Raw genomic sequence first — 25,198 nt, forward strand, 5'->3', positions numbered from 1 at the left:
TCTCTGCTTCCACAGCTACAGCAGGGAGGCAAATGAGACCTTACCTTGCAACTTTTGGAAACTTTAAAGTCCCCTGGCCACTTGCTTTCTTGACTTGGCAGAGGGTTCTGGCCTTCCCAGAGGAGAGGCTGTTAATCAAATCTTCCTTTCAGCCCCCTTCACAATCGGAGACATTATGTAAACTGTAGGCTTATCCTTCTAGACTAAGATCACTGTGGGCAGGGAACACACCTATCAACTCTACCGTACTGTGCTCTCCCAAACCCTTAGGACAGTGTTCTTCACATAGTAAGCACTCAATAAATGCCATTGAATGGCATATTTGCTTATTTCTTACTGCTCCGGTCTGGAACCTTTGGTCCTCCCTCCTCCTCAAATCCAACAGACAATTACGCTTCCCCACTTCAAAGTCTTATTGAAGGTACATCTCCTCCAAGAGGCCTTCCTCTTTTCTACTCACTTCTGCATCGCCCTTATTTTTTCTCTTTTTTCATAAAAATAATAATTAATAATTTTGGTATTTTTAAGCCCTTACTACATCCCAGTCATTTCTGCTTCTCCATGTTGTATACTCCATTGTAGCTTAAGCTCTTTGAGGGCAGGGGTCCCATTATATAGTGCTCATTATGTTCTTTAAGCACAGAGTAGAGTGCTCTGCATACAGAGGGTGTTCAGTAAATACAGTTTATACTCAACTAGCCAGTGAGATCAGACTGGAGCCAAAAGTACAGTTGCCAAGGCTCAGCACCCAGCTCTGGCCCAGCTCGTCCTGTATCTAATTATTTCTCCATCAACCCTCACCCTCAGGGAATCATCAACCCATTTCAGCCAGGGAAATAGCTGTGTCGAGCAGTTCAGGGCATCATTTTATTCTGCTCCACATAGGGCCACTTCTGAGCCCCAATATTGCCTAGGGGAAATAGGTGTCTGGAGAGGAAATGACTAGGCTCTTGGCTTCTTCAAGGCCCGGGGGCAACTCCAGTGCCAAACTGGAAAGACACCCCTGCTTCTGGTTTCGTTTTGCATTAAGGGAGTCTCCTGGGAAGTGGGTGGGGGCTCCTCCAGTTCTTTGGCAGGAGCCATGGTCTCCACTCAGAAGCTGCTTCTCTGGGTTGTGGAGCACTTTGAATGCTGCCTGCACTGCTCAGCTGCTTCATGTGCCCTTGCTCCAGGGCCCTCGGGTACCTGTGCCACCAGACTGTGGACATGGAGTATGTGGACAATTCAAGCACTTATCCTCTCCTGCCTTGATTACTGTATCAGCCTCCTTGCTAACTTCTCTGCCTCCTGTCTCTCCCCACTCCAGTCCGTACTTCACATCCAGGTTGTTTCCCCACTCCTCAAGAAACTCCAGTGATTGCCCATCCACCTCCGCGTCAAGCAAAAATTCCTCACTATTGGCTTTAAAACACTCAATCACCTTGCCCCCTCCTACCTTACCTTGCTATTTTCCAGTTACAACTCTCACACTTTGCTTCTTTAATGCTAACCTTCTCACTTATGGAATTTGTTAAGCCCTAAGTGCCAGGCACTATTCTAAGAGCTGGGATCGATACAAGCAAATCAGGTTGGACATAGTCCTTTATCTCATGTGGGGCTCACAGTTTAACTCCCCACTTTATAGATGAGGCTCAAAGTGAAATGACTTGCCCAAGGTCACAGCAGACAAGTGGCAGAGCCGTGATTAAAACCCATTACCTTCTGACTCCCAGGCCCAAGCTCATCCCCACCTCCCAGCCCCACAGCACTTATGTATATACCCATAATGTATTTATATTAATGTTTGTTTCCCTCTCTAAACTGTAAGCTCATTGTGGGCAGAGAATAGGTCTGTTAGATTGTACTCTGCCAAGTGCTTAGTACAGTGCTCTGCACAGAGTTTTAAGTGCTCAGTAAATATTCCTTGACAAGAGCGACACAAGCTCAGCTACAGACTCATTAGATTGCCTCCGAGGGTAATCAATTAATTGTATTTACTGAGCACACACTGTGTGTAGAGCACTGTACTTGAGCAAGTACAAAAACAAGGAATGAAAGTTTTACTTCTATTGTTTGGTCTGTAAGCCCCTAGTCCAGTGTTCTGCATGCGGATAGTAGCTCCAGAAATGCTGCTCAGAGAATGTTGATACTGGATGGCAGGGGGATCCAGGCACCCTGAGACACGGCACGGATGCCCCCAGCGATGGGACATAAGGCAGAATTTCCATCACGCCAGAAGGGTTACAGCCAGGCAGGTAGCTGGGTCAGGCCCGAGCTAAATCATTCCTTCTTTCTCCAGGGGAGTTCTCCCCTCTCACCTCCTCACCCTAGCTGCTCTTTCCAAACTCAAAGAACTTGAGAAGCAGTGCGGCTCAGTGGAAAGAGCATGGGCTTGGGAGTCAGAAATTGAAGGTTCTAATCCTGGCTCCGCCACTCCACTTATCAGCTGTGTGTGGGCAAGTCACTTAACTTCTCTGTGCCTCAGTTATCTCATTCGTAAAATGGGGATTAAGACTGTGAGCCCCACGTGGGACAACCTGATTTACCTTGTAACTCCCCAAGAGCTTAGAACAGTTCTTGGCACTTAAATACCATTATTATTATTGAGTTCAAAGAACTCCAGGCAAATGATCCCCTTTGAGTCCAGGATCCTCCTCAGCTTCTTCCCTCTTCAGGTCAGCTGTGGAGAGAGGGTAGGGATAGTGTCTAGCAATTCTACTGCATCGTATGCTCTCAAGCACTCAGTACAGTGCTCTGCACACAATAAAAATTCAAATACATTTGACATCGGTTGGAGCTGTGTTGTTAGCAAACTCTGTGAGTAAGGAGATGGGAGTGGGGAGGAGAGATGCTCATGTCTCCTCTCTCTCCCACACCCCACCTTCTTTCTCCTTCCTCCATGGGGAGAAGCAGAGGTGGAGGAGAGAGGCTTGAATGGAACAGAGGAGAGTAAGGAAGCCCTGGACTTCACCCCAATGCATTGGCCTTCCTGAAAAAACATACTCAGACCCCCAAGTTACATTTGTGCCACCCCTGCTTGAGCTTTACTCCCTGGACCATGAACCCCTGGGCCAACATGACATCCCAGATACAGACCTTGGCTGCTGTTACCCCAGCTCTACATCTTCCTCCCAGACCAAGGTTCAGATGCCTGTAGGAGGGTCCATTTATATTTAGCCACAATCCAAATAAATTATGCAGAGCACAAGTTTCTTCCTTCACTGTTTGTGTAATGCAATTTACTCAGTAACACTCTTCCCTAACCATTCCCTTCCCAAGAGAGACAGAAAGAGGCACACCGCCAGAAAGGCAAAAAAAAAAGAGCTACAGATTTCCACCCTCGCCTACCTCAACTTCCCATTCCCAACTTAGTGCATTTTCCTCTCTGCAAGGGTGAAATCAGGATTTCACCAGTATTGACAGCTAAGACCTGTCTTTCACAGTGATGATGATAACTTTATGTAGCCTTTACCAGTCACAATCAGCGGAGAATTCAGTAGTGGCACCTCACTCTGGACTCTGCACAGTACTTGGCTTCACCACTGTTCTTGATAGTCAAAAAAATCACCATTCCCACCATTTAGGGGGTTTTAAGAGAAATCTATGCTCTCCTCCAACTTAGGTCCACTCTCCTTCCTCATCTGCAGGTGGCCCTGATTAATCCCACTGTGGGTTCCTGCCCACTCCCCTCCAGCTGTAGACCGGCAGGCTTGAATGAAGCAGGTGGAAGAAAGCCAGCTCATGTTGAGCCACCTCCTCCCACAGCTACTTTTTGACAAGTCCTCCCCACCCCTCGTGGGACACCTCCATTCAGCCCTTGTAGCTTTGTGTCTGCTGGCTTAACTGCTTACTGTTGTTCTTGTTATTTGTTCTTATTCTTTCACTCTTTTACCTATTGTGTATCTGGTAATGTATGTCTGTTTATGTCCCTTTTAGATCGTTTACTCCTTCGGGCCAAGAAGGATGCCTTTCACCTCTGCTAAACTGTTCCCAAGTGTCTATTACAGTGTTTGGCCTAATAAATGCTATTGAAGAGGAGGAGCAAAAAGGGGAAATAATATTCAATAAATGGTATTTATTGAATGCCTGTTAGGTTCAGAGCATTGTATTGGTGCTTGGGAGAGCACAGTTGAGGTAGGAACAATCAATTAATGAGTGGTACTCATTGAGCACCATACTAAGCGCATTGTGGCCTACAAAGAAGCAGTGTGGGCCTGTAGAAAGAACCCTTACCTGGGAGTCAGAGGACCTAATCCTGGATTTGCCACTAGATTGCTGTGTCACCTTGGACAAGTCATTTAACTTCTCTGTGCCTCAGTTTCCTCATCTGGAAAATAGGGATTCAATGCCTGTTCTCCCTCCTGATTAGACTGTGAGCCCCTTGTGGGACAGGCACTGTGTCTGACCTGATTAACTTATATCTACCTCAGTGCTTAGGACAGTGCTTAACAAATACCATAATAACAATAATAAGTACTTGGGAGAGTACAAGGAAGTAAGTAGACATGATCCCTGACTTCAAAGAGTTTACAGTCTAGTGGGAGAAAACAGACATTAAATTACAAGTAGGGGAAAGAAAAGAATTCAAGGATATGTATGGAAGTGCTATGGAAGTGGGGTGAATACCCAAGTTCTGGATGTTGGGAGGATAGCAGCCCCTCCCTTCTGCCCTCTCCTCCAGTCTCCTCTCCCAGGACCCCATGAGGCAATTTCATCCAATCTGACCATCTTTCCCCTTGTGTTACCATGGGGAAACTGAGGCACAATGGGCCTAAGAGAATTGGCTTGAACCAATCACACATTGGGTCAAGATTAGCATTTCCTTCTAGATCCTTCGTGTGCAGGGAGTGGCTCAAGCTGTGCAGGGCCCAGAGCCTGGCTGGAACTGGGGGGCCCAGGGCTGGCTCAGGGAGAGCTTTCTTCTCTCTTCCTCTCTCTCTCCTCAACTCTGGGGCCAAGCAGGGCTCCTAGACAACTGACCCAGGGCTAATTAGAGTACGGTGACTTTGGCTCAGTGCCAGGTGAACAGCGGCAGAAGGAAGGGGAATGACAAATCCTTCTTGGCCTGGGGGACTCCCAAGCTCTGGCTCCAGGACCCCTGAAGCTCCCCAAGCTCTGGCCCCAGGGCAAGGAGTGTCCACTGCAGGCGCTCCAGCATCTGGGTTGAGCTGGGCCTGGGTGCATGAGCAGCTTTGCCCACCCCTCCTCCCTGCTCTGGGAAGCCACTGTTCCAGATGGCCCAGAGAGGGGCGACCCCCATCTCCCACCCCCCACACCCCCCGCCCCGACCCCTTCTGCTGCAATGGAACTGTGAGCGAGCTGATGGGTGAGCAGCTCAAGGGAGCTGCTCTAGGCTTTGAGGCACTCATTCAGCTCTCCCCTATCCTACCTCACCTCACTCATCCTGCTACAGCCCAGCCTGCACTCTCCACTCCTCTAACCCCAGCCCACTCACTTCACCTCGACCTCGACCAGCGACAACCCCGACGCTGACCTCTCTCCCGCATCCTGCCTCTGGCCTGGAACTCCCTCCTCCTTCCTATCCAACAATCCACCAGTCTCCCCACCTTCAAAGTTTTATTAAATCACATCTCCAAGATAATAATGATATTTGTTAAGCACTTATTATGTGCTAGGCCCAGTACTACGAGCTGGGGTGGGTACAAGCAAATTGAGTTGGACAGAGTCCTTGTCCCATGTGACTCTCACAGTCTCAATCCCCATTTTACAGACGAGGTAACTGAGGCCCAGTGGAGTGAAGTGACTTGCCCAAGGACACGGCGGACAAGTGGCAGAGTCAGGATTAGAACCCATGGCCTTCTGATTCCCAGGCCCATGCTCTATCTACTCTATCATGCTGCTTCTCTCCTCCTCCTTCCCCCACTAAACACTCATTTTCACTATTCACCCTCCCTTCTGTGTTGATCTGTATCCTCAAAGCGTTTGATATTAACCCCACTTGCTGCCCACATATCCTTCCTCACACTTGGTCTTTTCCCCTATCTGAAATTTATTCCGATGACTGTCTCCCCCTCTAGATATAGGCTAACTCCACTGTAATGTCCTCTCCCAAGCACTTAGTAAGATGCTCGGTAGACAGTAGGGCTCAATAAATGCCACGGATTGATTGATTGATAAGAGCTGGGTGTCAATTGCATTGTTTCCTCCAACACGAGAAAGACAACAAAGGGGGGGTGCTCAGCTAACACCCACAGATTTCCAGGAACTCACTGCCTCCTTCAAGTTACTGGAGACAGGGAGAACACTCAGAGCAGAGGAGGCTGAGAGGAGGAGGGGAGTGAGGAGTGAAGAGGTGAAATCTTTGCTGGAACATTAAGCACAAGTGAGGGGAAATAAAATTAACATCTTTATTGAAAGGAAAAACAAGAAGTAAGAAATATCCCTGTTTGGGGAAATCTCACTTGTAGAATGGAGCAGATGCTTGAGGCCTCTGGAGGCAAAAAGTGCTGGGGCCTGTTGCCATGGCAACACCATCACCCTTTTTGTTGCCCGATGACTCTGTCTGATCACTCTGTCTGATCATGAGTTCCTTGTTCATGCCCAGTGCTGGGGCTGGGCTTAGGAGTCAAGTTTTCCCTGGCAGAATCCACTGTGGCACTTGGAAATTCTACTTCTCTTTGGGACCTAGGACAGGGAGCTGGCTGCCCCTAGGCCCAGAGTCATTTAGAAGGCTTGGTGCCTCAGAGTCCCTCATGGAAACAGATGTGGCAGCTCCTTGCAGACCCCCAAGGGCTCAGGGCAAAGGTCTATGGAGGGGCTGGGGTTCTGACTGATCAAAACCCCCAGGTGGGTGACTGTCAAGTTCTTTCCTTTCCCGACCTTTCCCTGGTATCCAGGCTACCGGGCACATGGGCCCTGTCTCGGAGGAGCACGGTATAAGTGCAGCCCAAGATGGGGGCTCAGTGACAGATGGGTCTGGGCCACCCTGAGAAAGAGCAGGCAGCCCTGCAAGGACATGGCAACCTTTTTACCACGTGTCTTGCCTGTCCCCATCCTTCCCTGGATCCTTTCCAGCACTAAGCATAACCGGCTGTTTATCCCTGATTAGGGGTCCAGGGGCTTCAAGCTCTTGGGATGCAGAGACAGCAGATTCTTCTGGCCCTCTCTGGGAAGTTGGAAGACTGAGGAGCAGGGCCATGCCAGGAAGACAGAGATAGAGTTAGGGTGGCCACAACCCAGGGCTAAGCATTCCTGGGAGCAGCCTCTGGGGATGGGTCTTTAAAACGGGCTTTCAAGGGCTCAATCAGCAGCTTTGGGGGCTCAATCAGCGACATTTTGGGCTCAATCAATCAGCTGCATTTTAAAATGACTTTAGACCCAGGGACAGAGGCCAAATACCAGAGATGGTTTTACATGAAGAGGAGAGCAGAGATAGATCAAAGACCAGGTTGTTATCTCTTGAATTTCCTCACTTTCCTGTCAGTTAGGGCATTTATTAAGTGCTTACTATGTGCTCAGCACTTGAGAAGATACAGGGTTATGTGGATGGCCAGTGTCTCTTCCTCAAGGGTTTCCCAATCTATCTCATCCTCCTTTTACAGATGAGGAAAACAAATCTCAGAGAGACCAAGTGATTTGCCCGAGGCCACCCTCGAACTGGGCCTCCTGACTCCTTATCCTGCCACCAGCTGTGAAATCATTAAATTGTTCCATTTCTTCTGGGAGAGTTGGGCAAAAATCAACCACTGGCATTTATTGAGCACTTACTGTGTGCACTAAGCACTTGGTACATCAGCAGAGTACAACACTGTCAATAAGGAGTTTAAGTCTAGAGGAGTTTACAGTCTATGAGGAGCTTACAGTCCAGAGGAGCTTATAGTTTACAAGGATCTTACGATCTACAAGGAGCTTTCAGCTAGAAGGAAATAGTTCCCAACTATCCAGAGCACTGGGCACTGGATATTGGAACTGGTACTGTAGGGAAGTTTTGTTGTCTCATCCCTGTCTATTAAAAAATGGACAGATAATCAACAAGGTTGACCTGCTCCAAGTCATTTACCTACCAGGAGTCAGGGGGCCAGATTCAGTGACCTTTTGGAGTCCCTTTCAGACCTGGGATTCTGTGATGCTTGGAAAGGGGAGAAAACAGTAGTAAGCCCCTCTTCTAGACTGCAAGCCTGTTGTGGGCAGGGATCATCTCTATTGCTGAATTGTACTTTCCAAGCACTTAGTACAGTACTCTGCACACAGTAAGCACTCAATAAATACGATTGAATTAAAAGTGATTTCCATGTGTAAAAGCATGATATTAAGCACTGAGAAAGGCCCTTGTGAGAATTAGACCACCTAGCCCCAAAGAATCTTGCCTGCTGAGCTGCTAAGCTAGCTACAGATGTAAAGCCCAGGGGACAGGGGAAAAGGCAGACGGAGAGGAGAGGGTAATCAATCAATCACTCATATTTACTGAGCATTTATCGAGGATATCCAGGCACGGGCAGGCAATGGGAGATTAGGGAGAGATGCTCAGAATGCAGAACTCATTTTTATCATCTAGGATGTTATGGGTGATGCTCTAATGAGGATTTTTAAAAATCATCCAACAAATGCAAATATCTGCTTTGGGATTAAAAGTTGGAGGTCCTGGGAGAGTGAGTCTGTTTGTTTGGATTAGGGCCCAGAGCACAGACAGCTGCATTTTCCCCGTTCGGGCCTGGTAGTATGGGGGCCAGGGAATGTGGCTGAGTCAGAGCAATAGTGAGGCCATTTAGAGATTCTTCCCATCAATCAATAGTATTTATTGAATGCTTAATAATAATGATGATGGTATTTGTTAAGCACTTACTATGTGCCAAGCACTGTTCTAAGAGCTGGGGGAGATAATAGGTAATCAGGTTGTCCCCTGTGGGCTCATAGTCTTAATTCCCATTTTACAGATGAGGTAACTGAGGCACAGAGAAGTTAAATGACTGGCCCAAAGTCACCCAGCTGACAAGTGGTGGAGCCGGGATTAGAACCCATGACTTCTGACTCCCAAGCCTGTGCTCTTGCCACCAAGTCATGCTGCTTAATGTGTACCAGTCACTGTAACTTGGCAAGTTACAGTAACATTAGTAAGACATGATCCCTGCTCTCAAGAAGCACAGTGTCTAGAGAGGTAGACAGAAACTAAAATGCATTACATGTAGGGAAAGCAACAGAAGGGATCCTCCTTAACCCTCACCCATAACCACACACAGGCCACACACAGAAGTGGCTGTGGTAAATACAGATTGAATGGCTGTTCTTGCTGTCTTCACATCCTTATCTGCATGGGAATTGGGGGGTGGGAACACTTGTGACTAACAGTTCTCTCCTATAGATGTCATCCCTGGGAGATGCAGAACAGGTATCCAGATGCAGTCCAGAAAGAGAAACTGAGGCACCAGCAGGTCAAATGACTTGGCCAAGGTCACCCACCAAGTCAGTGGTGAAGCTGAGAACCAAACGCAGAGCTGCTATTCCGGGGCTCTCTCTACTTAGTGTCTAGTGAAAAATTAGGGGTATGGTGCTGTTCCCACTGAGACAGAGAGTCCAAGTCATCGTACCCTTCAGTAGCCTTCCTTGAAATGGGCTGGCCGGAACCCAGGCCTCCTCACACTTAATCAATCAAACAATCAAACTCATTGAGTATTTACCGCATACAGAGCACTGTACTGAGTGCTTGGGAGAGAACAATACAATAGAGTTGGCAGACACCATTCCTGCCAAAAGGAGCTTACAGTCTAAAAGTCGTCCAGACTTCGCTGACATTGAATCAGCTTTAATTTTAAAAGTGCTCGAGAAAGGAAGCTCGGTGGTGCCACCGGAGCCCCAGCTTCAACAATTGGAGAGCGAGCTAGAATCTGGCCTGCCTGAAGTCAGGAGCCTCCCTTCCCGCCCTCTCCAGCCCTCACAAGACCCACCCATCCCACAGAGGAACACGCCTGGGTGAAAGTTCCCAGCTCAATTTGCCCAAGGCTGTCATCTCTTCCCTTCCTCTTCATTTCCTTCCTGGGCTGTGACAGGGAAGGGCATCCCCACCCAGGGCTTTTAATGAGAGTGCTTTGTCATGCTTAGGCAGGAAAGATGAATAATTCAGGGTTGGAAACCCATGAGATGTTATTCTTTCAGCAAAAAGTCCCCTGACTGCAGGGGAAAAAGCAGGGAACAATTGCATCTTAGGGGAGAGAGGAGAGAAGGGGAGACAGAGGGAAAGGGAAAGAGAAACACAGGCAGATGAGGAAGAGTCAGAGAGAGAGACAGACAGAGGAAGCCACAGAGAGAGGAGACAGGAGAGAATGAGACAGAGGCAGACAGAGTATTCAGCGGGTGCCCTTTATAAGCCTCGTTCACTCATCTGAAGTCCCTAACCCTTGTTCTCAGCTCCTGGGGCTGGTGAAAAATCCCCAGTAATTTGGCTTTTGTTCTGTCCGGAAGATATCACTTTACCACTGAAGCCCTCTTCCCAAGATAACCTTGTTTCATTTTCCCATTGCAGCAGCCTGATCGTTTTATTCTTTGGGCTTTTAAAATATGAAGAACATGAGGAGGAGAAAGAGGACAGTGCAGAGAGGCGATACCCTGCATTTCCGAACCTCGCTTAGAAGAACTAGAGTTTAGTCTCTCCTGCGGGTTAAGATTCATTCCAAGAGAGCACCTTTCAGCTGAAGACCTCAGAGCCCAAGTCATAAGATCACCAGCTTCTCCCAGCTCTGAAAGAACCATTCTCCCCATTTTACAGAGGAGAAGGTGAGGCCCATGGCTGGGAGGTAGTTGGGACCAGGGTCAGGAAGCAAATTGGGAGCAAAGCAGGAGTGGGAGAGGAGGAAGAGGAAGGTCAGGGCCTTTAGAGGCCAACCGCAGGGCTGGTTCCAGCTCTGAGTGTGAATTTATGTAGTTCCTTGTGTTTTCACATCTCCAGGCCTAGAGTGCAGCACAAGTCTTTAGGGAATGGAAAGCTGGAGGGCGTGGCTTTGGCAAATGAGGCTGGGGCTGATGTAAAATTTGGTATTTGCCTGGCTGTACTCCATCAATACACGGTATGGATTGGACACGACTCAACAGCATAAGACAACAAGTGCTTAACTGTGGTATTTTTTAAGCACTTACTACATCCCAACTATTTACTAAGCGCTGGGGTAGATATAGAGTAATCAGCTCAGTCACAGTCCCTGTTCATACATTTGTAGGATGCAGAAACCTCACATTTGTCTTCCTCAGGAAGCCCTCTGAGGGCAGGGCTCAGGAGAGCCTGAGGACTCCAACAGAAACCTAATGTGTTACTTCAATTCTTCCCATTTGCTCCCTCCATTCTCCTACCTCTCTGCCAACTCCCACGATATATCTTTTCCAGCTCCAATCACTATTCACTTCCTTAGCCAGATGGAGGAAGCCCAAATAGAGACAAATTCTTCCCTCAGCCTCCTTCTCCAGAGACTAGAGCATCCACTGAAAGGGAAAATAGCGAGCAATAAAAATAGCCCCGGGAGGTGTTGTGCTTATAGGTCTGTGGGCCTATGTGAGTGAGATCATGTGACCGTGACCATGTTGGGGTCTCTGTGTGAACATCAGGCAGGGGTCTGCTAGCCAATGTCTGTGCCCTGAGCCTAACAGGGGAGTTTCTGCAGGTTCAGCCTTGGTGTTGGGAGAGCTGGTGGGAGAAGAAGCGCCCAGGCACCTGGTTGACCAGAGGTAATGATGTGGGAGAACATGAGACTGACCAATGAAGAGTGGCTTCAGGATCCTGTCTGCAGATGGAACTAGCTAGTGACTCTGTACATCATTTCTGGAGAATGATGGGGATGGGTGGTGGGTGGATTAGGGAAAACATCCAGTTAATATGAAGTGATTGTGTTCAACCTGATCAGCTTGTTTTTATTCCAGCACTTAGTAGAGTGCCTGGCACACAGTAAGTGCTTAATAAATACCATAAAAAGTTGGGGGGGGGGGGCGAGGAGAAATTAACTCACTGGAAAAATCCACTTAGATAATACGTTTTTAATCACAGAATTGGAGGTTAGTCGAACTCTTACTCATGCTCTCCCCCGTGCCTGGAACTCCCTCCCACTTCACATCATGGTAGACCAACACTCTCCCCACATTCTGTTTTATTGTATCTCCCAAGCTCTTAGTACACTGCTCTGCACCTAGTAAGTATTCAATAAATACCATTGATTCAAAGCCCTACTAACATCGCACATGCTCCAGGAAACCTTTACTGACTAATTGCTCATCTTCCCACCCTATTTCCCTCCCTACTTTGTCACATCCATTCAGATACCGATCTCCCACCAAATACTTATGCATGTGTCTTTACACGTACATGGTGTAGTGGATAGAGTATGGGCCTGGGAGTCAGAAAGTCATAGGTTCTAATCTCAGCTCTGCCACGTGTCTGCTGTTTGATCCTGGGCAAGTCACTTCACTTCTCTGTGCCTCAGTTACCTCATCTGTAAAATGGGGATTGAGACTGTGAGCCCCATATGGCACAGGGACTGTGTCCACGTGGACTTGCTTGTATCCACCCCAGCACTTAGTTCAGTGCCTGGCACATAGTAAGCACTTAAATACCACAATCATCATTGTTATTATTATTATTATTATTATTATTACACTCAGTGGCTCCCCCTTCCTGTAATTTATTTTAGTGTCTGCCTCCCCTGCTAGACTGTAAACTCCTTGAGGAATAATATCTACTCACTATATTTTACACTTACAAGTACTTAGATAGTGCTCTGCACAGAGTATTCAATAAATGTGATTGACTAATCAATTGGTTCATTGGTAAGAAGCTGCAGGAGCCCCTGGTAGCTGCCGGTATAAGGCCAATCTGGTCCAAGACCCCATCGATAGTCTTAGCCTGAGGATCTCCACGCCTCTGAGATCACTCAGGATCAAGGACCACCAGGCCTGTTCAGGGTCCCAGGCAGCAGATTAAGTTCCTGATAGGGCCACATAGACTTGGCCCAGCTCCTGCTTCTCCTCCCCCACTTCCCCATTGACCCCATTCCTTCGGCTTCCGGGTAGAATATTCTCACACGGTAGGGCTGACGGATTTCAGTTTTGAGACTCCAGATCTCGGCTGCAGCCTGGTTTCACCAGTCCTGAACCCCTGAAGAGGCTTGGCTTGAGTCACTTAGAGCTACAAGGCAACCGTGCCTCAGAAAGCTCCCAACAGACCTCTACAGGAAAATAGTCTTGGGCAGTGTAATCAAGGGCAATCCAGGACTATTTAGCAGGTGGGGATGTCTCTACAGGGCAGAAAGGTGAGACCCACTCCCCTCTCTGTGGGGGAAGGGGCCTCTCCTCAGGCCTGAGGAGTGGCCAGCCCCCCACTGTTGATAGCAACCAAATGGAGCAGGAGAAGGAGGGATGGGAAAGTGAACCTTAGAATCTCAGCCTACTGTTCTTATGTGTCTTTAGCTCCTGCTCGTTTAATGCCTTGAACAAGGAGCCAGTGGCTTCTGTGGCAATGAGGTGCAGAGGCTGTGCTGAGAGGAGATGGGGAAGAGGATTTGAAGTGGAGGCTAATTGGTTGAAAAAAGGAGATTCCCAGCCCTTCCCCTAAGAGGGATTCTGCCTCAGCAGACCTACCTCTTTCCTTACCCCAACCTTCCCTTCCTTTCTGTCCTGGCCCCTTCCTGGACTTCCACATCCCCCCAGCCCCAGGCCCAGCTTAATTCTCCTAGCGCTGCAGCTATTCCCTGCAAAGCAGCAGCCTCTGCCCCACTCAGCTAACAACCGGATGGAGAACTGTGGAGGAAGCCTTGAGGCTCACTGGTTGCCATGGCAATTAGTGGGCCCAGAGAGGATTCAGAAGCTGGGAGCGTGAGCTTTTTTTGTTTGTTGGTTTTGATGAGTCCTGTTTGTTTTCCTTCCCTCCTCTCTCCCGCTCACCACCTTCCCTCACTTCCCCTCTGCCCCTCAGTAGTCTCAAACCACTAAAGCAGGAGATTACTAGATGCAAAATGTGCTCTGACGCTGGCTACGTTAAATACAGGCCGCCCTGCTGAGGATAATTGGAATGTACTTTTAGTTGAAGACTCCTGGGAGGGACAAGTTAGGAAAACAAGATGTTACATTTTTATGGCACCGATCAACATCAGATGATGAGAGGAAAATAAAAGTAAAAATGCCACAGAAAATAAACCTGCAGTCCCCTCAGACCCTTTCTAGGACACATCCTTTCCTTCTCTGGTCTCACACGAATCAAGCTGAAAGGAAGGTGGATTCCTTTAACAAAGACTAGATAGTCAACTGGCATCTGGAAAGGTCCTCCATCTATGGGGATTGATCTGAAGCTTAGCTGACCAACTAGAAGCAGGGTGGCCTCATGAAAAGAGCACAGGCCTGGGAGTCAGAAGACCTGCATTCTAATCCCGGCTCTGACACAAGCTTGTTGTTTATTGTTGTTTAATGTCACGAAATCTTTCTTTGCTGAGTTACCTCAAATGTAAAATGGCAATTTAAATATCTGTTTTCCCTTCCTCTCAGACTGTGAGTCCCATGTGAGTCAGAGACTACGTCTGATCTGATTGTTTTGTATTTAGTACAGTGCTCGGCACATGGTAAATATTTATCAAAAGCCACAGTTACTGTTATTACCCTGATGTAATTTTTCTTGGTACAGTGCTAAGCGTTTAGTACAGTGCTTTGCACACAGTAAGTGCTCAATAAATGAAGAACCTGGTTTACTAAGTTGATTGTAGGTAGATTTTCTGGTGCCAGACCTTCAGTGGTGTTCATCTGGCACCTATTGTGTGCAGATCACTGTAATACCATCTCTACCATCTACCCTAGACTCTTTTGCCTTTTCTGCTCTTCTTCCTTCGAGCAGCCTTTTCCAGGACTGACTGGTTCCCTTAGGCACTACCACCTAATGCCACCCTGTACTCACTGATAGGCAGGAAACCAACTCTGTTGTCTTGTATTTTCTCAAGTGTTTAGTACAGTAAGTGCTCAGTAAATACTGCTGATTGATTGATTGATGCAGCCTGGACATTTACTCCCTGTGTTTTCTGAATTCCCCTCATCCTGGAATGCCCTCCCCACTCTTGCTTATCTAGTTAAGTCCCTTTCAATCTTCAAAGTTCAAGTACAGATGCCCTTTCTTAAGAATACATTCTCAAATTAAGCCAACTGACTCCAGTCACTTCAGAAACCCTTCAGCATTTGGGTATAATAAGATGAATTCTGTTTAGGTTTCTGTCTTTATGTTCTTTAAATGTTTTCAAGCTTCTTTACTTGATGTTTATATATGTATTTCCATATGGTTGCCTGCTCCTTTTTTTATGGTATTTGTTTAGCACTTACTATGTGCCAGGCACTGTACTAAGTACTGGAGTAGATACAAGCTAAGCAGGTTGGACATGGTCCATGTCTTTCATGAAGCTCAGAGTCTTAATCCCTATTTTACAGATGAGGTAACTGAGGCCCAATCAGTGGAATTTTTTGAGTGCCTACAGTGTATAGAGTACTGAACCATGCACTTGGGAAAATACAATAGGATACGAAGACATGATCTCTGCCCTCCAGGAGCTTAAAATCTAGCAGAGGAGCTTACGGTCTATCAGATCTCTCTCACTCATACTTTCTCTCATTCTTTCATGAACAAACCCTCTATCTCAATGTACCAGCAGTTCTTGCCTTTCCTAAAAATTCCTCTAGACTCTAAGCCTGTTGTGGGCAGAGATTGTCTCTCTTTATTGCTGTATTGTACTTTCCAAGTGCTTAGTATAGAGCTCTACACACAGTAAGCACTCAATAAGTACAATTAAATGAGTTGAATGAATGAATGAACTATTTTTAGTACCTGCTTAGTAAATATCACAATTATTATTATTATGCCTTTCAAATAACTGCTCAGTTTGAAGCCCCTCCCAACCCCCCCCCCCCCGCCCCCCGTGCCTGGTCCTCAGCTCCCTTCTGTTCCTCTCTGATAATGGCTTCTGTTTCATCCAGGTGGGACAGAAAACTTTCTCTGTGTTCATGGTCTAGTAGCTTTAATCACATTCCCCGGGAGACTGTGACCAACACGCACACATTCACACTCAGAAAGGACGCCCTCATCACTACTAATCCAATTTCTCTGTATCTCATTCATTCATTCATTCATTCATTCATTCATTCTTTCTTTCTTTCAATCAATCAGTAATATTTATTGAGGGCTCACTTTGTGCAGACCACTGTACTAAGTGCTTGGGAGAGTATAATACAATAAGGTCAGTAGAAACATTCACTGCTCACATGGAGCTCACAGTTTAAGCGGGGGAGACAGACATTGAAATAAGTAAATTATTGACAGATGTATACATAAATGATGTGAGACTGAAGGTGGGATGAATATCAAATGTTTAAAGGATATAGATCTAAGTGCATAGGTAACGCAGAAGGTAGAGGGAGTGGGGGATAAGAGGGCTTAGTAAGGGAAGACCTCTTGGAGGAGGTGATTTTAATAAGGTTTTGAAGATGGGGAGAGTGGTGGTCTGTTGTATATGAAGGGGGAGGGAATTCCAGGCCAGAGGAAACATGTGAGCAAGGGATCGGCAGCAAGATAGGCGAGATCCAGGGTACAGTGACTAAGTTGGTGCTAGAGAAGCAAAGTGTGTGGACTGGGTTGTAGCGGGATATCAGAGGGTAAAGTAGGAGTGGGGAGCTTATTGACTGTTTTAGAAGTAAGGAATTTTTGCTTAATGCAGAGGTGGACGAGCAATCACTGGAGATTCTTGAAGAGTGGGGAGCTATGGATGGAACATTTTTTTAGAAAAATGATCTTTGCAATAGAGTGAATCGTGGACTAGAGTAGAAAGAGACAGGAGGCAGGGAGGAAAGTGAGGAGGCTGATGCAGTAGTAAAGGCAGGTTATGATAGTGCTTCGATCAGGATAGGAGCAGTTTAGCCCTTAGTTCACTGCTCTGCACACAGTAAACACTCAATAAATGCCACTGATTGATTTGAAGATGAAAGTGCCGATTTTAGTAATGTGAAGGTAGAACTGACAGGATTTGGTGACAGATTGAATATGTGGGTTGAATATTTGCCCCATCCTCAAACCCACAGCCTAACGGATGGCTAGGCTTCTCCAAGGGATGTGTCCATTTCTGGGGTGAAGAGCATTATCATTTCTCTCTTCTCCTCCAATACCTCCAAGTTGGTTATCAGCTCACACCAGCCTGGGACCTTGAACTTTGTTATTAAACTGTGAGTTGGATTGGGATGGGTTGGGGACGTCATGAGTATTTTCTTCTGCGCACATGGATCTCCGCCCCAAGAACTATTCCCATCGAGAAATGTTGTCCACCCATCTGCCCTTCCTTTCTTCTTCTTGGTGTCTGCATATCTGTCCTTCAGTTTCCCTCTGTTCTTCAGCCCCACCCCTAGTGTCTGTCGGTCTGTCTGTTCTCTCCCTTGCCTGGTTCTGTGACTGACTTTGCTGATTGGTTTTGATTTAAATTTTATGAAAGGATTCTGCCATTTGACCACCCAGGAATACAAATGGCAGCCGTCGCTTCTGAGGTGACTTTGGCGTGAGCGGGAAGGGGCATCTGAGGAGAGTAAACACCAATTTGTCATCTGCTCCAAAGGTCATTTTCTGTGTCTCCATTACCAACTGCACTTCCTTCCCCTTCCCTCTTCACGCCCTGTCCCCACCCGTCACCAGACTCCTTCAGAGGACAGTGGGATCGGGGGCGGGGGAGGGAGAGAGATGAGACATCCCCCTCCTCAGTGGCCGTAGCTCTTCCTGTAGGATGAATGAACTACTCTTTCCATCTCACGTCCTTAGACGGGGATGAGTTTTAATGATTAAAAAGGCTTGGATTCACCCATGGAGCTCCCAGAAAATTCTTTCATCCCATCTGCCTGTTTTCCCATGGGTAAAGTTGTCCGGTCTGCTTCTCTGATGAAGCCCATTGAGAAGCTACATAGCACAACAAACCTACCGTAAGCGCCCATCTCCACACACAGGCTCACAATCGGCTTTATCCTTTTCAGTGAGGCAGAAAAGTCCTCTTTAGTTTTTATTTAATGGTATTTGTTAAGCGCTTACTACATGCTAGGCACTGTATTAAGTCCCGGGGTAGGTAGAAGCTAATCTATCCCTTGCTTTCCTCAGTCCAGCCAGCCATCCTCCCCCTGGACCCATCACAGGCTTCATTTCACATCCCTCTGGTGAAGACAGAAGGTCGCTATGTCTGGGGAACCATCAAAACCAGAGAGTGGTGGGGGAACTGGGGCAGGAGAGAAAGTTACCGCTCTACAGAGACAACTGGGTAACCTGAAGATGGAACCTGGCTTTGGAACGGTCCTGGGAGCCACTCACCTTTCCATAACCATCACTGTGCCTCTTTGTTAACCTATCAGTAGTATTTATTGAACACTTGCTCTGTGCAAAGCACTGCTTGGGAGAGTACAATACAACCAAGTTGGGACACACATTCCCTGCCCACAGAGAGAAGCAGCATGGCCTAGTGGCTGTCTGTTTTTTTGTTGTTGTTTTTTTGTCTGTCTCCCCCCTTCTAGACTGTGAGCCCGTTGTTGAGTAGGGTTTGCCTCTATTTGTTGCTGAATTGTACCTTCCAAGCGCTTAGTTCGGTGCTCTGCACACAGTAAGCACTCAATAAATATGAATGAATGAATAAATGAAAAGATCCTGGGCGTAGAGTCAGAGGAGCTGGGTTCCAATCCAGACTCCACCACCTGTCTGCTGGTGACCTTGGGCAAATCACTTGACTTCTCTGTGCCTCAGTTACTTCATCTGTAAAATGGGGATTACAACTGCAAGCTTCATGTGGGACATCGACTGTAACCAACCTGATTAGCCTGTATCATAGACTGTATTCAACCTGATTACTCTGTCTCTATCCTAATGCTTAGTACAGTCCCTGGCATATAGTAGGAGTTTAACAAATACCATTAAAAAAAAGCGAAAAAAACGAGCTTACAGTCTAGAGCTTATAGTCTACAATCTAATCAATCAGGGGTCAATCAATAGTATTTATGGAGTGCTTACTGTGTGCAGAGAACTGTACAAAGAGCTTGGGAGAGTACAATACAGTAGAATATCAAGTGCTTACTGGGTGTCAAGGACTCTACTGTATGCCAAGGTAGATATAGTCCCTATCCCACATAGGATTCACAGTCTAATTAAGAGGGAGAACAGGCATTGAATCCCCTTTTTACAGAGGAGGAAACTCAGGTTCAGTTAAGTAATTTGCCCTAGGTCACTCAGCAGGCAAGTGGTAGAGCCAGAATTAGAGCCCAGGTCCTTCAACTTTCAGGCCCAGATTTTCTTCAATAGATCACACTGCTTCACTTTCCCTTTCAGCCTCAATGTGGCATTTGGCAGGCTCCTGCTGGCTGAATTCATCATTATCACTGCTATTTATGGAGAACTTATTATGTGCAGAGCCCTGTACTCAGCACTTGGACACAGTTGGACACAGTCCCTGTCCTACGTGGGACTCACAGTCTTTATTCCCCATTTTACAGATGAGGTAACTGAGGCACAGAGAAGTGAAGAGACTTGCCCAAAGTGACTTTCCATGCTGCTCAATACAACAGAGTTGGCAGGCACTTTCCCTGCCCACAACAAACTTACAGTCTAGTCTGAGTCCAGCAAGTACTTAATCCAAACAGCTGACTGACTCTGGTTGATTCTTTTCAAATCAGATGACTTTTACTGTCATCGGTCACCCTACAGAAAATGCTAATTTAGAAGTTCCACACTATGGCAAAACAATACAGGGACAGAAAGAACCAGAATTTACAAATAAGGGCAGATAATAATAATTATGATATTTGTTAAGCTCTTTCTATGTGCCAAGCACTGTTCTAAGCTCTGGGGTAGATACAAGGTAATCAGGTTGTCCCACGTGGGGCTCATAGTCTTAATCCCTATTTTACAGATGAGGTAACTGAGGCACAGAGAACTAGGTGGCTTGCCCAAGATCACACAGCAGACAAGTTGCAGAGCTGGGAATAGAACTCACATCCTCTGACTCCTAAGCCTGTGCTCTTTCCACCAAGCCACTATCTTCTTTATCCCTCTAGAATGTAAGCTCCTTGTGGGCAAGGAATATGTCTACCAACTCTATTGTGTTGTACTCTCCCAAGTTCTTTACTAAGAGCGCTCAGTAAATACCACTGATTGATTGATAAGGGAACCAGTTGTGGTCGTGGAAATGGATTAACCCAAACATATATTTAAATCTCCTCTTCCTAGCATCCTGAAGGAAGGTTCCCAGAGGCAGCAACTGGCTGTGGGCAGATCAGAAGGAATGAAATTAAGTGGCAGCCTGAAGGCCAGAGCACTGGACCAGACATCCTCCCACCCTGTTCTTGCTGGGGTCAATGTTTACCCTACGTTTGGGATTTGCTGGGGCTCCCTGTCCAGTTTGTTTACAAAGGTGTTTGCTGAGGAAGCAGGGGAAGTCAGCTTTTACTAGCCGCGGGGCTTGCCCCTGGAGCCCTTCTACTCAGATACCCCGAAAACTAGGAGGGAGTGGTATTTTTTCACTCACGTTCCCTCCCAAATCAAAATCCCTTGTCCCTGGCATCCCATTTCCTGTCCAGTGTTCGGCCCTCTCCCACTCCAGTCCACCTGGGTCCTTCGTCCTCACGGTGTGCCCCGAACCCCTGGTTCCCCAGCTCTGTGCAAGTTGGTTCCCCACCCGTAACCCTTGCTGCTTGGTCCCTGTATCTCCACAGTCCTGCGTGGGAGAACCCCTACTGGGGGAGCAGAGAATCAGCCGACAGAGCAGCTAATCGTAGACAGATGGCGGCCAAATTGGTGAGGAGGGTCGGGACAGGGGACAGCAGGTTGAGGGGTTGGGGGGAGCTGGGCTGAGAGGAAGCATGGGGGCAAGCTCCATTGATGGACAAATGTGGGGCCCCAGGAGGGGGTGGGAAGGACTGGGACCTGGATGACAGGGGGCTTTTAGGTGGTCTCCCTTCCTTGCTCTTGTGAAAGTTCTTTGAACTCTACTGTACTCTATTATTCCTCCTCAAAATTCGGTAAGTCCTGTGGTGAGGGATGAGGAAAGAAAACAAGGCAGGGTGGTCTGATTATAGGGATGCAAACCGGATGGGAGGGATAGTGTGGGATGATCTGTATCTTTCAGCCTCCTTCCCCTGCCATTAGACTGTAAACACCTGGAGGGTAGGGGCTTCATCTATTAAGTTTATTGCATTGTGCTCTCCCAGGCACTTAGTCCCATGTTCTGCACACAGTTGGCGCTTAAAAAATATCCTTGATTGAGTGGTGGATTGTTCCCAGTGTCCTGAGACTTTCCTACTGAGCAATTTATTAGAGTCAATTATTTATTCTGAATATTATTTATAAATATTTTTAGAGCTCTGTATCTTGCTTCATGTGAACTTTCCCATTCATTCGTTCAATACAGTTGTATTCACCGAATGCTAACTACGTGCAGAACTCTGTCTAAAGGCTTGGGAAAGTACAATACAAAAATTAACAGTGACATTCTCTGCCGCAACAAGCTTACAGTCTAGAGGGTGAGGAGTGGGGGGAGCGGGGAGACAGACAACAATACAAATAAACTTACAGATATGGATATAAGTGCTGTATGTAAGTGTTGTGGAGCTGGGAGGGAGCTGGGGGGGTGCTTTGCACCCAGGGTGTGCTCATTAAATACCATTTCATCTACTATTACTGCTAATATTTCTATTACTACTAGTACTACTAGTAATTCTCATATTACTATTACTATTTCTACACTACTTCTACTGCCACTACTGGTACTATATTTACTACTACTTCTACTAGTGCTACTCTTCTCGTACTACGCCTATTACTAGTACTACTCTACTTGTACTACGTCTATTACTAGTGCTACCTTACTCGTACTACATCTATTACTAGTACTTCTCTACTCGTACTAGGTCTATTACTAGTACTACTCGTACTACATCTACTACGAGTACTATCCTACTAGTACTATGTCTATTGCTAGTACTACTCTACCGTACTACGTCTTTTACTAATACTACTCTACTCGTACTACATCTATTACTAGTACTACCCTACTTGTACTACATCTATTACTAGTACTACCCTACTCTTATCACATCTATTACTTGTTTCTGTTTTGTTCTGTTTGGCTCTTCTGCCTGTCTCCCCCGTTTAGACCGTGAGCCCGTCACTGGGCAGGGATGGTCTCCATCTGCTGCCCAATCGTACCTTCCAAACACTCAGTGCGTTCGATAAATACAAGTGAATGAATGAATGAAGGATTACTCTACTAGTACTTCTATCATACCACTGCTAGTACTACTCCTATTTCTGCTACTCCTACTAGGACTACTACGATGGTTGTCGGTCTCCCCTAGGTCCCCCAGGTCAGCATCGGCGATTCACCCAGCATCCCTTCCGAGCCCCCAGCGGGGCAGAAGCTCTCAAGTACCGGCAAGGATGCCGAGGGGGTAAGTGAGGGGGGAGAGGAGGAAGAGGAGGAGACCCAATGCCGGGCAGCCGGACCTTCTTGCGGAAAGGTGGATGGAAGGAGGGAGGGAGGAGATGTGTCCGGACCTCTCTTCTCTGGCTTCCGGCTGCCCCTCGCTGCTGCTAGGGTTGGCCGGGGGTGGCGAGGAGGGGCTTGTGCAGCCTTGGCCTCACCTTCCTATCCCTCTGTAGGGGAGTGATGCCGGAGGGGAAACACCCAGACCTCCGGCGAGTCCCCAGAGCGGTAAAGAGTCCCACGGAGATTTGGCACAGACGGATGGCCAGAAGACCAGCTGGGTTCCCGTGGAGAAAGGAGACCAGGCACGGTGGGAGGCGGATCGGGTTGAGGTGAGGAGGAGGGAAGAGACCCGTATGTGAGAGGTGGAGGGGGCTGGCGTCAGAGAAGACCCAGGCTCATTTCTCAGGCACAGCCGAGTGAGTGGCACAGGGAGGGCCAGAGTCAGAAAGGGAAAGCGGTGGGCTGGGGCATGAGAAAGATGGTGCTGAGAAGAGAGTGGGCCACTCTCAGTGGGGGTGGGGGAGATTCTGCCGCCCGGGCTGGGGGAGACTCGTGGGAGCTGAACCTCAGTGCCTTTCCTCCATTTCCCTAGGATGCCGTGCCCATCTTCTCTTCTCCGGCAATCCCGCCGCAAGATCAGAGTCTTCAGGGGATTCTCCCTGGAAGCGTCCCTCAGACTTGGCACCCGGGTCGAGGACTGGAGCCCACGGTGCCCTACCTCTGCCCGGATGTCTGGCAGGTCGGTAGAGCCGGAAAGATTGGGTCCCTTCATCCAGAGCTGCCCAGCAGAGAGGCCGAGAACAGCTTGGAGAAATCCCAGCCAGGGAAGGAGCTCGGCCAGGACCAAACGGACGACCCGCCGGCCCTTCGCCAACTTCCTGCCCTGAAGCGGGTGCCGCGGGCAGGGCCGCTCTGGCACCCTGTGAGGCTGGCCCCACTGCCACCCCGCTCGGAGAGGGTCAGTGAGGTAGGGGCTTGGGGGTTGGGGGAGTGGGGAATGGAAGGTCATGGAGAAGCTGAGAAACAATGTGGCCTACTAGAAGGACCCTGGGCCTGGGAACCAGGGGACTTGGGTTCTCATCCCGGCTCTTCCATTTGCCTGCTGTGTGACCCTGGGAGAGTCACTTACCTTCCCTGGGCCTCATCTGTAAAATGAGGGTTCAATACCTGTTCTCTCTCCTTTTTAGACTGTGAGTTCCCTATTGAACAGGAATTGAGTCCCACCTGATGATCTTGAATCTACCCCAGCATTTAGTACAGTGTTTGGCACAAAGCAAATGCTTAACAAATATATTATTCAATATATAAATATTGAAAACAATATTATTATTGTTAATCATTAGCTGAGCAGGGAGCTGCCCTTTTTCACAGAAGAAGTTTTGGGCATAAGGCAGTTTGATCTTAGTAGGGAGGGGTCAAGGTGGGCAGGTCAGGTAGGGTAGTTTTGGGTCAAGAGGTAGAACAGGAAAATGTCTCTGGCCATGCCCTCTGGAGGTTATATTCCTGTCTCCTGGTCTCAGGATCAATAATAATTGTGATATTTAACCAGTGCTTGCTAAGTGCCAATCATCAGGCTCACCACTTATTTTTTATACTCGTCGAGAAGCAGCGTGGCTTAAGGGATAGATCATGGACCTGGAGGTCAGAAGGACTGGGCTCTAATCCTGGCTCTAATCCACATGTCTGCTGTGTGACCTTGGACAAGTCATTTCACTTCTCTGGGCCTCAGTCACTTCATCTGTGAAAATGGGGATTAAGAGTGTGAGCCTCATGTGGGACAGGGACTGTGTCTAACTGGATTGACTTGTACCTACTCCTTAGTGCTTGGAACAGTGCGTGGCACATAGAAAGTGCTTAACAAGTACTATTATTATTAAGTTACTTACCCATAGTCACACAGGACAGTGTCAGAGCTGGGACCAGATCTCCTGACACCCAGGCCAGTGCTCTCTCCCCTAGGCCATGCTGCTTCCCTAACCCTGCTTCTTCCTTCATTCGCAGCCCCTTCCAGCATTGGAGGCCCCGGACCCCCCACGGCCATGCTCCTGGAGCCCTGTTGTCACCGAGGATTCCAGCCACCCTCCCCGCATTGAAGGTCCCTCAGTGGCCACTTCCCAGCAAGTCTGTGGCCGCTTTCTGGCCTGGGTCCGAAAAACCTTCTCTGGACCCACCAGGAGGGAGCCGCAGGAGGGGGATGACACTGAGGCTGGCGGTCTGGAGGAGGAGGAAGAGGAGAAACAGGGGCCGGGGGAGAAAGAGGGCGAGCCCAGGGCCCGGCACCCCCGCCCATGGGGGTGGCTCTTCTGCTCAGCCCGTACTCCCATCAATAAGGTGCAGCCCCAAAATGGACCCTGACCCGACCCCACCGAGCTCACTGTCAATCTCAGGTCACCTCTCGCGACACTGTGAAATAAAATCTTCAACATTTGGGGTTGCCGAGGCCTCATCTAATAATAAGTGTTATGGTATTTGTTTAGTGCTTACTAGGGTTCAAGCAATGGGGATTCAGTAGAATCACATCATACTCAGTCCCTGTCTCAGTCTCCCAGTCTAAGGGGGAGGGAGAACAGGAATGAATCCCCATCTTGTGGTTGAGGAAACTGAGGTTCAGAGAAGTGAAATGACAGGCCCAAGGTCACACAGCTGGCAAGTGGCAGTGCCGGAATTAGAACCTAACTCTTCCGACTCCGAGTCCTGTGCTCCTTCCACTAGACCCCACTGCTCCTGGGGGCTCGGGGTGGAATCCTGGAGCTGTTTAGAAC

General features: G+C 48.0%; 1 protein-coding gene across 2 annotated transcripts; it reads left to right on the plus strand.

The window, feature by feature from the left end:
• Positions 1–13,725: 13,725 nt before the first annotated feature.
• On the plus strand, positions 13,726–24,890 carry LOC107548019 (proline-, glutamic acid- and leucine-rich protein 1-like). Of its 2 annotated transcripts, none has more exons than XM_029067587.1 (7): positions 13,726–13,785; positions 17,421–17,540; positions 20,665–20,746; positions 22,306–22,398; positions 22,610–22,765; positions 23,029–23,403; positions 24,438–24,890. In XM_029067587.1, the coding sequence occupies exons 3-7, from the start codon at positions 20,732–20,734 to the stop codon at positions 24,789–24,791; spliced, it is 993 nt and encodes a 330-aa protein (XP_028923420.1). In that variant the 5' UTR covers positions 13,726–13,785; positions 17,421–17,540; positions 20,665–20,731; the 3' UTR covers positions 24,792–24,890. The 2 variants fall into 2 exon arrangements, with proteins under 2 accessions (XP_028923420.1, XP_028923426.1); XM_029067593.1 differs by having other exon boundaries at positions 23,029–23,394.
• The last annotated feature ends 308 nt before the right edge of the window (positions 24,891–25,198 follow it).

Source organism: Ornithorhynchus anatinus, chromosome 6 (assembly GCF_004115215.2).
Source record: "Ornithorhynchus anatinus isolate Pmale09 chromosome 6, mOrnAna1.pri.v4, whole genome shotgun sequence".
NCBI lineage: Eukaryota > Metazoa > Chordata > Mammalia > Monotremata > Ornithorhynchidae > Ornithorhynchus > Ornithorhynchus anatinus.

What these genes read in the sequence shown, in the direction of transcription:
- LOC107548019 (XM_029067587.1), top strand. An exon ending in CCGGCAAGGATGCCGAGGGG is followed by an intron (nt 22,399 to 22,609) that starts GTAAGTGAGGGG and finishes ATCCCTCTGTAG; the next exon opens with GGGAGTGATGCCGGAGGGGA. An exon ending in GGGAGGCGGATCGGGTTGAG is followed by an intron (nt 22,766 to 23,028) that starts GTGAGGAGGAGG and finishes CCATTTCCCTAG; the next exon opens with GATGCCGTGCCCATCTTCTC.